The sequence below is a fragment of the Natator depressus genome, chromosome 2, assembly GCF_965152275.1.
Source record: "Natator depressus isolate rNatDep1 chromosome 2, rNatDep2.hap1, whole genome shotgun sequence".
NCBI classification, from domain to species: domain Eukaryota; kingdom Metazoa; phylum Chordata; order Testudines; family Cheloniidae; genus Natator; species Natator depressus.
The window spans coordinates 120,888,192-120,902,794 of NC_134235.1; the positions used below are offsets into that span (position 1 = coordinate 120,888,192).

At 40.4% G+C, this 14,603-nt stretch overlaps 1 protein-coding gene across 2 annotated transcripts in view; it reads right to left on the reverse strand.

Moving 5' to 3' along the window:
- Window positions 1-1,550: 1,550 nt before the first annotated feature.
- C2H5orf22 (chromosome 2 C5orf22 homolog) overlaps window positions 1,551-14,603 on the reverse strand; it is a 31,022-nt gene continuing 17,969 nt past the window's right edge. For both annotated transcript variants that reach the window (XM_074944982.1, XM_074944983.1), the window contains exons 4-9: window positions 14,018-14,468; window positions 11,384-11,446; window positions 7,430-7,551; window positions 4,123-4,189; window positions 3,346-3,485; window positions 1,551-2,710 (exon numbers count right to left, since the gene is read on the reverse strand). In XM_074944982.1, the coding sequence (XP_074801083.1) occupies window positions 2,581-2,710; window positions 3,346-3,485; window positions 4,123-4,189; window positions 7,430-7,551; window positions 11,384-11,446; window positions 14,018-14,468 (973 nt within the window). In that variant the 3' untranslated portion in view covers window positions 1,551-2,580. The remainder of the gene's footprint in view (window positions 2,711-3,345; window positions 3,486-4,122; window positions 4,190-7,429; window positions 7,552-11,383; window positions 11,447-14,017; window positions 14,469-14,603) is intronic.

Here is a 14,603-nt window from a genome sequence, read left to right on the forward strand (position 1 = left end):
TCTGAATCCTCGTGAATTCATCAATATCCTTGTTAAATGGTGGGCACCAGAACTGGACGCAGTATTCCAGCACCAGTGCCAAATACAGGGGTAAAATACCGCTCCGCTCCTACTCAAAATTCAAGTTTTTATATATCCGAGGATCTCATTAGCTCTTTTGGCCACAACGTCACACTAGGATCTCATGCTCAGCTGATTAGCCAACATAACCCCCAAATCTTTTTCAGAGTCACTGCTTCCCAGGTTAGAATTCCCCATCCTGTCCGTATGGCCTATATTCTTTGTTCCCAGATGCATACACTTACAGTTAGCTGTATTAAAACACACATTATTTGCTTGCATCCAGTTTACCAAGCTATCTAGATCCTGCTGAATCAGTGACCTGTCCTAACGCCATGAAATTTCAGATTTAAATATTTGAAATTTACAATTTTTAATATCCTATGAGCATGAAATTGACCAAAATGGACCGTGAATTTGGTAGGGCCCTAGATAAGTGTGTAAGGAGGCAGTTATCCTGTTCCCTAGTGTGATTTGGTGGACTGTAGCAGGCATTAACTAGTACCCCCATCTTGTTCTTTATGTGCTGGGACACTGATCCATAAACATTCAAGATCATTTTCTTCCAAGTTATCAGTGACTCCAATACAGGAAATGACATTTTTAACAGAGTGCCACCCACTCCCACTCTCTTTTTGCCCACTCGATCCTTTCTAAACTGGTTATAACCATTGATGTTAACATTCCAATTGTGCAAATCATCCCCCCAGGTTTCCGTAACACCAACTAGATTGAATTTATGTTCATAAATGAGCAATTGAAATTCTTCTTGTTTGTTAGACAGGTCCAAGCATTAGTGTATTGACCATTCAAGAATCTCCTTTTTATGTCCTTTGGTATCTTGATTTTGTTCTCAATTATATTTTCTCTTTAGTTCACTACATCCAAAATTTGTAAATATCTTAAAAAATCTGATTTATATTCAATTATTTAACAGCAGAAGTAGTAAAACAATCTAATGAATAAGCAGAAGAGAAAGTACCACCAAACATAAAGAACTCAAATCACACTTTGAAAAGAATACAACAAAAATATTTATTCAGAACAAACTTAATATATTCCAGTCAATGTTTTCACCCTCTCTCCCTTTGCCCTTTCCCAGGTCAGTCCCAATTGACTGTTGGTCTCCTTTTTACTCTGGAGATGACCATTTGCTCTCAACTCCTAACCCTTAACTTCTAAATGTCTATGACACTGACATACTTTCTCTGGCTAGTAATGCAAGTGAATGCATGTATGGCCAGACAAGATCGATTTATGTTCTAAGCATGAAGACTGGTATCTCTAGAATCTCTGGGTGAAATCTTGGCTCCACAGAAGTCAATATGAATTTTGCCATTGACTTCAATGAGGCCAAACTATCACACTCTGAACCCACTGGTTCAAATCCTGACATAATTCAACAGCTACCAAGGACACGTGCTTTAGAGGACAAAGTAGTATGTACAACACATGTCATGCAACTATTGTATGCGTGTCTTTCAGCTGAGATCTTAAAAAAAAAAAAATCAAGATTTTTGTGGACATTAAGAGATTTCATGACCTTTTGTAGCAGTGTTGGCCAGTCCTTGGCCAAACTTTTCCTTTCCCCCTCAGTGTACTGATGAGCTGTTACCCTCTTCCTTGGAGATACCTGCATTTCTGTGATGCTGCATAGGTACCTTGTGAAAATAAAGGGACTATAATAATGTAAAATAATATGAATATCAATTGGACTCCATTGATCAAGTAGTAGAAGATAAGCTGCACCAATGGAATGGGAGAGGGATGACTGAGGGCTCATCTCTAGTACTACCAGTACTGGGAATGAGCAAAGGTCACCGTGTGAAACCAAAATCTTAATGGTACCCTGAATGATTTCTTGAATGTTACAAATCAATCTACTTACAAAAAGCTAGATTTGTTTTACAGATATTTTAAGTGTGTGTGTGTGTCTAATTCTGTCACATAGTGTCTTCATGGTCTAAAAACAAATAGTTTTTCTTCACAGTACTAGTCTTTAAAAGTACTATAGTTAAAACACAGTATATTTAATCTGGAGTCAACAATCTAAGTCTGATCGAAAACCACAATTAAAATGGGTAATGTTTCAGACATGAAACCAGTGCAACAAAGATAGAGTGCAATTAGAAATTACCATTCAGATTATTGGATAGCTTGGTTTCTAGTGCCACCTGCTGAAATAGAACAATAGCTTTTTTTATCCACACTTTTTCTAATTTGATCTAATAAAAAAACTTACAAGCATATTAAAAAAACCCAACCATTTGGTTTTGGTGAATTATATAGCCCAAATAAAACTTAACAAGTGACATACAGCAATACAATGGACTCTCCTTGTGATGTCCTCAGGTATAGTAATCTCTGCCTATATGGAAGTTGTTCTTTGTGGGAGGGGCTGGTGGTGGTGGGAGGATGTGGAACTGCTTTCAGCACAAGACATTTTTCACTCTAAATATTCCCTTGAGGTTGACATCAACTATATAATTCCCCTGGGTTAAGAGAATAGTGGGAGTTTGTTCACACAGATGAATCTGCTGAGTACTCTAAATGAACATCCAGAGTGCCGAACGCTGAGCGTAGTACATTCAGAACCTTTTCCTGAATGACGTCTACTTGCTCTGCAGGACAATAGTCATCCAAACTTGATCTGTAACAATTATTTAAAAAAAAAAAAAAAATCAAACGCCCATAATGAGAAATAGTTTTCTAATACTTTGCACTTAGATAGTAGCCCCGTATATCCAGGGATTTCAAAGTGCTTTAAAACACAGAGCTCTGCCAATCCCTCTCCAGCCCCCTGGCCTCTTTGGAGAGTCTTTTCTCCAGGTCTCCTCCTTGCCCTGGTCTTAGAAACATCTTACTTGGTTCAGGGACTCCACAGCTGTAATTCTCTTTGGCTTTCCCAGTTTACCATCATCAGGCTTAGGGTTCTGCTTCAGGGAACCTTCCTCTAAGTGCCTCAACTCTAGGCTCTCACAACTGAGCTCAGCACAGTCCTTCACTTGCTGAGCATTACCATCAGGTGGCCCCCATTCCTAGCCCATGGGATCTGTCGATCCTCCCCCAGAACACCTATCCTTAAAGTCCCCAGTACAGGACAGAATGGCCCCGGCACTTAATGGACCGTAAAGGGGACAGATCACCCTGTTACATACAGGAAACTCCACAGTACAGTGAAAATCCCGCAGTCCAATAAATGCTGACTTTTAAAAGTACATTTACTGCAGCAAACAGATTTTAAATTCACCTTTGGGTTTAGGATAAAAACAAATATGTTCTTACCGAGCGATTGTCACAAGCGTGGGCTTCGGTATTTTTTTCAGTATATGCTTTACGGATTGTATGAGGCCCTCTATCTCCTGCTCAGTGCTAACATGATGGGGAAGTTCAGAATAATCACAGGTAAGACCAGCCTGATGGACCTAAACATAAATTAGACAAAGATTTCACTACTGCATAAAGTGGATGATTAAAATTAACAAGAAATGTTACTATTCACAAAGCTGATTCATACAGCCCATGTCTTTAAGGGTTTAGTAGCTACTGTACTTCTTTAAAGTAACTATTTAATGGAACTACAGAAATTTATTTAAAAGCACAAATATTATTGTATTTACACTTTTAAATGCTGTTAACTAGTTTCTCTGCTTGTTATAATGTACCTCCCTTTTCCCACTAGAGCATTCAGAAAGGCTATCAGAGGTGAAGGCCAAGATCTTAAAAAGGGGCCTGGGGTGGGAGAGACTGCTTCAATTTATGTTCTGAAGTCTTCTCTATAGACCCACTTGAGTAGTCTGATTGTAACAGCAGCAGCTCGACACTCTGCACTCCTGACAATCAGGCCATTTTTTAAGGCGCCTTAATACAGACGTGAAGGCCTAACTTCAGGCAGCCATTTTTGAAAATTCTGGCTGAAGTACAAGGATTTTAAACCCTTCTTCCAGCAAATATTTAAGATTTCAAAAGGCAAAGCCAAAAATTTCCCCAGTCTTCTCCTGTCCTTTTGTATATACGATTTTGTAACCAGTCTGCTTCCAGTTCCTCCTACCAATGACATACCATTTCATAGTCTGGGGTTTCCATCCGATTTTTCAAACTATGCACAAGTTGAACCAGTGGTTTCATTCTGGGGTAAAAAGAAAATATGAGTTATATTAACAGCTAGACGCACATGTACTTAACACAGCCAAAAACACTAAGGAAATAATACCATGGCGGGCCTCGTGTCCTAGGAGCAAAGCACAGGGTCTCCGGAACTTCCCCTGCTTCTGTGAAAGAGGAAAAGTGCCAGCTCCATAGCACTGCTGTTTTCTCACCTCACCCTGCCCCTGCATTTAGTCTTCATGAGATTTTGAGGGGAGGCCATTCTCTCTGACACTGTCTCCTTGTAACTCCTCTAGATATCCATGAAGAAGTTACTTTTTCAAGGTTGTATTAACTCCATCTGAGTCTCATCTGCAGTTGTTACTCAGAAGCCACAGGAGGACTTTCCTAATGGCATTGCTACAGGTGGTGGGAATACTGGGGTTGGGAGTTTTCCCCATGGAAAAATCTGGCTTTTGTCAAAACTTTGGTTTAAGGGAAAATTTTGAGTAGAAGTTGACACAGTGCTTCATGGGAGTTGTAGATCAGGTGTCTTGTGCTCCTATTCTCGTCTATGGACTAGGCTTATCGGGTGGCCTACATCTCCCATGATGCACCACTGACTCATCTCTTGCTGAACCGCCACAGCACAGAATGGGAGATGGTAGTCTGGCTGTGGAACCCAGGTTGTAGAGGAGAATGGGGGCATGAGACAGCTGAACTACAACTCCCAAGAGGCACTATGGCAGCATTACTAAACTGAAAAAAAAAATTAGTCAGTCTTGACCAAAAAAAAAAAAAAAATATTCACAGAAAATGGACACTTTTTGAGTAGCCCTAGTCATCACAGCTCCTTTAGGAGTCATTCTGGAAATGGTGAAGAGGGACCAGTGGAGCAGCATGGAGAGACAGGATCCCTTATGTAAGCTGATTCACAGGGGCTTGCTGCAGGAAATCCCAGGGGAAGTTCTACAGCCTGCATTGTGCAGGAGGTCAGAGGAGATGATTATAATGGTCCTTTCTTGCCTTGAAAATCTACGAAAACAAGTTATCACCACAACAAACCAAACTGAACATTTTCTCTTACCTTGGATTTCAACTCCACAAAAGAGAAGGTTACTTATCTGTAACCGGAGGCTCTTCGAGATATGTGGTCCCTATCTGTATTCCACTGAAGGTTTATATATGCGCACCCTGTGTCCAGAGCCAGAGAATCTGAAAGTAGTAGTGTCTGTCGGTCCGCACATGTGCCCTTCCTTCGCCTCATGGTTTCATCTGAGGCAATAAAGGGTGGGGCGGACTGACCGGGTCTCCAGTTCTTTCTCCACCACGAATCTAACAGATCCACAGCAGAGGGGAAGGAGGGTGGAAAGTATGACCTGACTACAGCAAGTATCGGATAGGAGATCAGACCTCCCCCAGTGTGGGTGGCAGAGAAAGGCCTGGAGAACCTGGTTCCCTTAGAGTGAACTGCTCATGTGGCCCTGGTGCTTACTCTGAGTGCTCCGGTGTTAACAATACCCACTTGATAGCAGGAGCCAGGGCTGAAGCGGAGGACTGTCTTGGAACCAACAGATCCCTTGTCTTGTCAATGTCCTGGCTGACACTGAGGGTGAGTAGGGCTTGGTGCCTGGTACCAGCGGACCCTGTGGTCTGTGTGATTTTGTCATTCTTGTGCGCCTTGGAATGTGCTGCCTCTCTGTGGCTGGAACTCAAGGAAGGTGCATTATCCTTTGGTTTGGAGTAAGACTTACTACCATACTTATGTGCATGCTTCCTTGTCCCATGACTAGGTCCCGGCACGGGGTCTGTAGTGGTGGTACACCAGAACCAGATTTGATCTCTGTAACTGGAGGCGCATTCCTGGCTTTCTCAGGCCAATGTACAGGGGGGCTCCCTGACCTGGATCCAACTGAGGCCTCAGGCCACTTCCATGAGGTGCTTCTTGAGGCGGAAAATCAGGCCTGTTCAGGTACGGATTGGGAAGGACTGGCAGACGCTGCACCTGGATGAAATGTGGGCTTCTCCGAAGCGGTAGAGGCAGTGTTGGTGCTCCTCACTGACTGAGAACTAACACAGGCAGGAGGTGCAGATCTTGAATTCTGGTGTCTTTGGCATAATCCAGTACCCACATGTGGGGGGTGTGTGTGTGTGTGTGTGTGTGTGTGTGTGTGTGTTGGGGAGACTGGTAAACTGATTCTCCTAAAGTCCAAGTCCTACTAAAACTACTACTAAAAACTTAACTACATTTAAAAAAAACAGTAAAAACAGAAGAAGAAAAACTAACTATATACAATTTCTAAAACTTTTTTTCTTTTAAAAGGGCGTCAGAGATGAGAGGACACTAGCAGCTCTGACTTGGACCATGTAGCAGTGAGAAAAAACTGGAGATGCAATCAGTCCACCCCACCCTTCATCACCTCGAACGAAACCATAAGGGGAAGCAAGAGAGCATGCCCGGACCAACAGACACTACTACTTTCAAATTCTCCGACTCCAGACGCATGGACACATGCATAAACCCTCAGTGGAATACAATAGGGACCATCACTCAAAGAAGCAGCTCAGGATTTTCCAGGTTGTATATTTTAGACAAGTTAAATGATCATCGTATCCCTCTACCTCAGTCCTGCAGCTTGAATGTTCAAAAACATGCCAGGAACTATCGAATTACAATTGGCATTTTTCAGTCTTTTGCTGATGGTGGCAGTCTCTTTTAGAAATGCAACAATATTTGTGATGCTGACAGCATGAGAGGATAAAAGACCAGACACAAGGTCTGGAGGTTTTTTGTGTCCCTGCTCTGGATTTGACTAGGAACGATGCTTATTGGTCCAAGAGAAATCCTCCACATGAAGGGAGGAGGTAGAAGAGAGGTCTAACAGGATGGTATTGATTGACTGTGTTTGGCGAAGTTAGCTAGCTCCTAGACAGAGTGGGAGGAAGAACACCGTTCAGTGGGTTTCTGGAGAAAATCAAAAGTAGTGACCGGGAGTCAGGAGTTACAGGCAAAGATACGAAGAGATAGCAGTTAGCAGACCAGCAACCAGCGCAAAGGGAGGCAAGAACAACCTATACATTAGGTTTCCAAATTGCTACCTTCATAAGTGATACAAGTTTGTAGGAAGATGGCCAGTACCACCTGGAGGCTCAAAAATAACAAATATAATGAAAAACACTTTACTGTTAAAAATATAATAGTTTCTTCATGCTGATTCTTATCCACAAGCTACTAGTTGACCAAAGGGAGGAGAGTTTTCTTTTAACCACTGAAATCCCTTACCTCGGATACGAGGCAAATCGTTTTAGAGTCTCTTCATCATCATTGTCACACAAATCCGCAAAAGCTGCTTCCAGATCTTCTAGCTGACGGACACGATTTTCAACACAGTCCAGCAATCCCTCCTTTGAATGAACACATATGTAAATGTGTTAGGAACAATACAAGCATAAGACCTTATTTCCTTAGATGAAGGACATGGTTAACTCTATGGGTCAAATCCTGAAGTAATTAGCCTGATAGGAGTAAGGGAAACAGGGATTTCTGGGCAGCTGGTTTGTGGAACATCTTCCAAAAGATCAGAATGAATGACCAGAGATTACCACCTTCAGAGCAATGCAGAGTAAAACCCATCTTTTCCCACTAACAACAAAATGTTCTGTATCTATATTTTGAGGGAAAAGACTGGGAAGAACTAAAAGTATGTTGGATTAATTGCTGGATTTGTTTGTAAAGCTCTCAAATGGTGATGAATGCAATATGAATACTTAGCGAGAGATAAGCAGTTTTGCCTCAATTAAAAAAAAATCAAGAACTTCAGGATATGTATAGGTTTTAAAAACAAAACTTAAAAATACTTTTGGATTTATTAATATTTCAAAAGGAGCTATGTATGTTGGAGATTTTTCATCCACCTTCTTCCTGGATTGCATGAAAAAAGAAGGGATGAATTTAAGTTAAATGCCTATTTTACTTTACTCATGGGAGAAATCTCACTGAGTTCATGAGACTACTGGTATGAGTAAAGATGCAAGTATTTGCAGGATCAGGGTCTGAATAACAACATCAAATGATGATCAGCACATTAAATGTAGACAGGAAAATCACTAAGAAGGATGGATATTTGACAGACATAAAAATTAGGGATATGGTAATTCCTTCTGGTTGGGAAGTGTTCTGATATCACATACCAGCTGCTGTATCCTTTGGAGAATGTCAGCAACTTAATTACATATGTTTAAATAGTAATATAGGATCTGACTCTGAGAGGTACCACTGAAGTCACCACAGAGCATGGGGTTGTAAAAATGTAGGCGGATATTTTGAAAGCAGCACGGGGGATTGAGATTAATGGAGGATGAATGTCTAAATCCACTGCACTTCTTTGAAAAATATGAATGTTTTACAATTAGGGCTGTTGATTAATCGCAGTTAACTCACGCGATTAACCCAAAAAATTAATCGCGATTAATCGCACTGTTAAACAATAGAATACCAATTGAAATGTATTATGTATATTTTGATGTTTTCTACATTTTCAAACATATCGATTTCAATTACAACATAGAATACAAAGTGTACAGTGCTCACTTTATATTATTTTTGATTACAAATATTTGCACTGTAAAAATGATAAACAAAAGAGATATTTTTCAGTTCACCTCATACAAGTACTGTAATGCAATCTCTTGATCATGAAAGTGCAACTTACAAATGTATTGTTTTTGTTACATAACTGCACTCAAACAAAACAATGTAAAACTTTAGCGCCTACAAGTCCACTCTGTCTTCACGATTGGCTGAACAAGAAGTAGGACTAACACGTTTGTTTACATTTATGGGAGATAATGCTGCCTGCTCCTTATTTACAATGCCACCTGAAAGTAAGAACAGGCATTCGCATGGCACTGTTGTAGCTGGTGTTGCCAGATATTTACATGCCAGATGCGCTGAAGATTCATATGCCTCTTCATGCTTCGGTCATTGTTCCAAAGGACATGCTTCCATGCTGATGACATTCGTTTAAAAAAAAAAAATGCGTTAATTACATTTGTGACTGAACTCCTTGCGGGGGAGAATTGTATGTCTCCTGCTGTGTTTTACCCGCATTCTGCCATATGTTTCATATTATAGCCATCTCAGATGATGACCCAGCACATGTTGTTTGTTTTAAGAACACTTTCACTGCAAATTTGACAAAATGCAAAGAAGATACCAATGTGAAATTTCTAAAGATTTTTAGCACTCTACCCAAGATTTAAGCACTCGACCCAAGGTTTAAGAATCTGAAGTGCTTTCCAAAATCTCATAGGAATGAGGTGTGGAGCATGCTTTCAGAAGTCTTACAAGAGCAACATTGATGCGGAAACTATAGAACCCAAACCACCAAAAAAGAAAATCAACCTTCTGCTGGTGGCATCTGACTGAGATGATGAAAATGACCATGCGTCGGTCTGCACTACTTTGGATCGTTATCGAGCAGAACCCGTCATCAGCATGGATGTATGTCCTCTGGAATGGTGGTTGAAGCATCAAGGGACATATGAATCTGTAGCGCATCTGGCATGTAAATATCTTGCAACACCAGCTACAACAGAGCCATACAAATGCCTGTTCTCACTTACAGGTGACACTGTAAACAAGAGGCAGGCAGCATTATCTTCTGCAAATATAAAGAAACTTGTTTGTCTGAGCGATTGGCTGAACAAGAAGTAGGACTGATTGGACTCGTAGACTCTTTATTTTTGAATGCAGGGGGGTTTTTTGTACAAAATTCTACATTTTTAAGTTCAACTTTCATGATCGAGATTGCACTACAGTACTTGTATTAGGTGAATTGAAAAATATTATTTTCTACAGTGTAAATATTTGTAATAAAAAAATATAAAGTGAGCACTGTACACTTTGTATTCTGTGTTGTAATTGAAATCAATATATTTGAAAATATAGAAACATCCAAAAATATTTAAATAATGGTATTCTATTATTATTTAACAGCGTGATTAATCACGCGCTTAATTTTTTGAATCGCGCACTTAATCACAATTTTTTTAATCGCTTGAGAGCCCTATTTACAATATAGTATGTTAAAAATGTACATCTAAATGCATCTGACTATCAGACACAATTGAGGAGGGTGATTCTCCAAGAGATTCAGATATCTGCGAAGAGCCCAGATCTGTGCACATACGTCGCTGCTGGCTTTCCCACCTCAGTCAAATTTAAGTTAAACTTCTCAATACTAATTTTAAAGCTTTATGTGATGCTGCCCATGCCTTGTTCAGCATTGCCCCCCTCCCCATCCATTCCGCCAAGGATGCTAGCCTTGTCTCTCGCAATTCTCAGCTTCTCACACAAACATCTCCATAACATCTTTCTTAACACCTACTATGGCTAGAGCACCCACCCTTGATCAGAAAGCCTCTACTGACCACTTCTGCCCTGATACCTACGAGAAATTTGCTGACTGACAGAAAAACATGGAAAGTAATTTAGGAATAAGTTTACACGTTGATATTTACAATATTGTTAGCACTATATACTTTGTATCTACTCCGAGTCTGTTTTTAGGCTGTGAGATACCCTAGGCAGAGATCATCTCACCTTTTCCCTTTGGAAAGTGCCTAGCGTAACAGCCAGCATCTTTGTTGTCATTGGGGATTGCACAGAGAGCTAAGAACATGAGTCTCTAAGGTGAGCTGAAACACAGTCACCTAGCTGGCAGCTGGAACAGGCTGATATATACTGTGAACCAGGAACAGGTGGAGAACAAATAATGAAAAGTAGGCTACGCTAGCATGATATAGGCACTTCTGGATATACATAAATTGATGATAATACACAGAATGCAGATCAGATATTTGTCACATCCCTACTACAAAGACAAAATAAACTAAGGAGAAAAAGTAGCAAATGGAAACAAAAATACCATGGATGATTTGTTTTTGTTTCACTCTTGTAAATTAGCATTTTGTTTACACACACTAAATTTTATGCTCTCACTAAATCTCCATGCAGTTAACAGAACTGCATAAAAAATGTTGTTAGAAAAGCTTTCCTGAGGCCCTGTAGAATAGCATTAAGCATGATACATGCCTTAACTGGCGACCCGTTCATTAAGCATCTTTCACAGCTTTCCCTCATGTCTCTCTGCTTCTTGTCACAGTGCAGGGTCTTTGCAGTATAAACAAAAATCATTTTCACATTCCTCACCCATCCCAAAAAGAAATACTGTACCTCTGTTGGATTTCTATCCGGCTTCTTAAAACTGTATAGCTCTTTCAAAATCTTGTATTCCTCCTTTGAGAGAGAGAGAGAGAGAGAGAGAGGAAAAGTATTTTAGTGGCTTCAAAGGAACCATACTGAAATGGAAATACAGTGAAGCAAAATGTTCAGATTCCTATGCCTCCAAAGGGAAGCTACTTTTATGACTGATTTTAACAAGATAGCCCCATCCCTGCAACACAGCAGAAGCCGCTCTATATGTGCTCATGGCAAAAAGGCTCTGTGGCTTGAGAAGGCCACTCTCCAAGACTTCATCCCTCTACGAAAACGTTTTCACCCAAATCAACAAAACAACATGCTAAATGTTAAACTTGACTTCAGTGTACTTAGTCACATCCTTAAAATCAAGCCTTTAAGTGCTTTGGTGAACAGGGTTCAGATTACTCATGTGCTTAAAATTAAATGTGCTTTGCTGAATTGAGGCCCCAGTGAATTGCTGCTTATGACAAGGGCTATGATTTGTGGCTGCAGCTACATGGTGGCCAGGACCGTGTGATTCTGAAGGGAAGCTGGCTTGACAGCTTTGTGTGCGTGGCCTGCATCCCTCCTCAGCTGTTGGGGGAATCAGCGGATTTAATTTTGGCAAACCTCTCCTCTGGACAGGACAATTTAGTGAAGGCTGTGATCTGAGAATTGGAGAGTTCCTTGTGGGGATATTGCCACGCACGGGACAATTGGTCTCTTGGTTTCAAGCACACAGTGATTGACAAATTTTATGGCCAAACTGCTTTCTAAAGAACCTACAAGAAACAGAATTTTTTTAAATTTTTTTAATATATGGGTACACAATTACTCTAAATTGCTAATAAAGTTTTACTCACAACTGATTAACCCCCTTGCCACACCCACACTTTTTTTTTTTTAAATCCATCAAAGAAACTGCTGATGAGTGAGACCTCATATCCCAAGTGTGGACACAGTTCTATGTCTGTGTTAGCAACCCTAAAAATAGAGACAGTAATGAAGAACCTGCCCCGAACTGTAATTGTTACTGGATCACAGAAGGGGCTCTGTGTGGGCCCAGGGATCTGCTCACCTTGCAGGACTGGGGTGGGACTATAATTGTAAAGAGCAACAGAAGGAAAAGCTTACATTTTTGCTTTAATTTAGGGACTATAACTGTATTCAAAATGTATTTTAAATTTTTTGGGGATGGGATTTTATTCTTAGAATGTACTATTATAACAACACCCTCCCTCTCTTTCTTTTCATTCTGAAGTTGAACAGCTTCCTTTGCAGGTTGTCACAATGATTTCACACAAATGCTAAAATGGAAGGGCATGAGCGAGTCTGAGCATGGGATGCTACACATTTTTATACAGAGGGTGGGAAAGGATTTCTCCAGTAAATAGTAAAAGAAAGGTAAAATAAATTGCACAAGTTGGACTAGGACCAGCACACACACTATTCATGGGGAAAAGGGAGCTTCAATTACCATTAGCAGTTAGCATCTTGGGCCAAAATTTTCAAACCTGGGTGCCTAGTTGGACTCCTAAATCCATCTTTAGGCACCTCAATATAAGTGGCTTGATTTCACAAATGATGAGAACCTAAAAATCCCATTTAAGACACAGGACTGGATGGGGCCAGGTGGGTCATCGAGTCCAATCCCCTACTATCACAGGCAACCCTGTGTAATAATAATCCATTAAGATCCATCTGAAAACTAATTAGGCTTCTTGTCCCCACTCCTATAGAAGGCTGCTCCAAAACTTTATTCCCCTGATGGTCAGAAACCATCTAATTTCCAGCCTGAATTTATTCATGGCCAGTTTATACCCATTTGTTCTTGTGCCAACACTGTCCAGTTAGGTTAAATAGCTCTTCACCCTCCCTGGTATTTACTTTCCTCATGTATTTACAGAATGCAAACATAATCCCCTCTCACCCTTCATTTTGCTAGATTAAACAAACCAAGCTCAAATCAATCCTGGTTAGTTTTTTTTTCCTCCGCTGACTAATATGCTAATAGTCTCTCCATGTAAGCCAGGCCTTCCATTCCCCTCATTATCCTAGTAGCCTTTCTCTGTACCTGTTTCAGTTTGAATTAATCTTTCTTGAACATAGGTGACCAGAATTATACACAGTATTTCTGATGAGGGCTTATCGGTACCTTCTACATTGACATTAACACTTCCTTACCTCTACTGGAAAAAAAGACAATGGGAGCTGCTGAGTGCTCAGCACTACTGAAAATAAGACCACTTTATTTCAGAAAACATCAGAGTAACTTTGGGGACCCACATTTGAAAATGTTGGCCTGGGTTTTACATCTCAGGTGAAAGGCAGAACAGTGTCTGTAACACTACACTGGGGCATTTGTTCAGCAGTGATTCGAAAGGAAGAGTTCTACCTGCTGAATCAGCACATCAATCCCTGCAGCACCTGGGGTTTCCTCCCCATCCAAATATTTACCTCGTCTGATTAGTTTAGCATCTGATTAGCTTAGCTAAGATAAGTTTGGGTATATTTTATAGAAATATGATAATATCCCAAAGTGGTATGGCTGCAGATTATTAATAGTCACATTCCCTCTGGGGTTCACTTTTGTCCGAAGGATAATAGGATAGTATATGTTATATTCACCTGGGTGTACATTTCTTTGAATGGATTCTTAACTGAAAAAAAATCTAAGTCAATATCTAAAACATATGCATCCCCCTTTTGTAGTACTTGAAGAACATCTTCAACTATCTCCAGCAGTTGACATGCATGGTTTCCAAGAGAGCATGAAGCCAAGGACTCCAATTTGTCTTGTGCAAATGTTTTTTCTTCTCCTCCTTCTGCCTTTGAATCTATGAGGTCACCGCTGGGAACTTCAGCCTTTGATGAAGAGGCAGTAGCAGTGTTTGCTGTATCATCTGTATTTAACCTCAGTCTCTTTGCAGAAGATATTTCATCATTTTCTTCCTGACTGCTGGATGCTTCCGTAGAATTAACAAGAATGACACTCAGATTTAAAGGCTTCTGGTTCTCTAGCTGATCAGCAGGGACATAAAGACCATCACTTAGATAGTAATGATCTGTACTTGTAACCCTAGAATAGAGAATTGGACATACTTAATGTATGATTTAACTAGATGAGAAACAACCTTGTGTTACCACCTAACATTATTTACAATTAAGTAACCCTGAGAAAGTAAAATGAGAGTGTGTCTGTGATGCGTTGTAG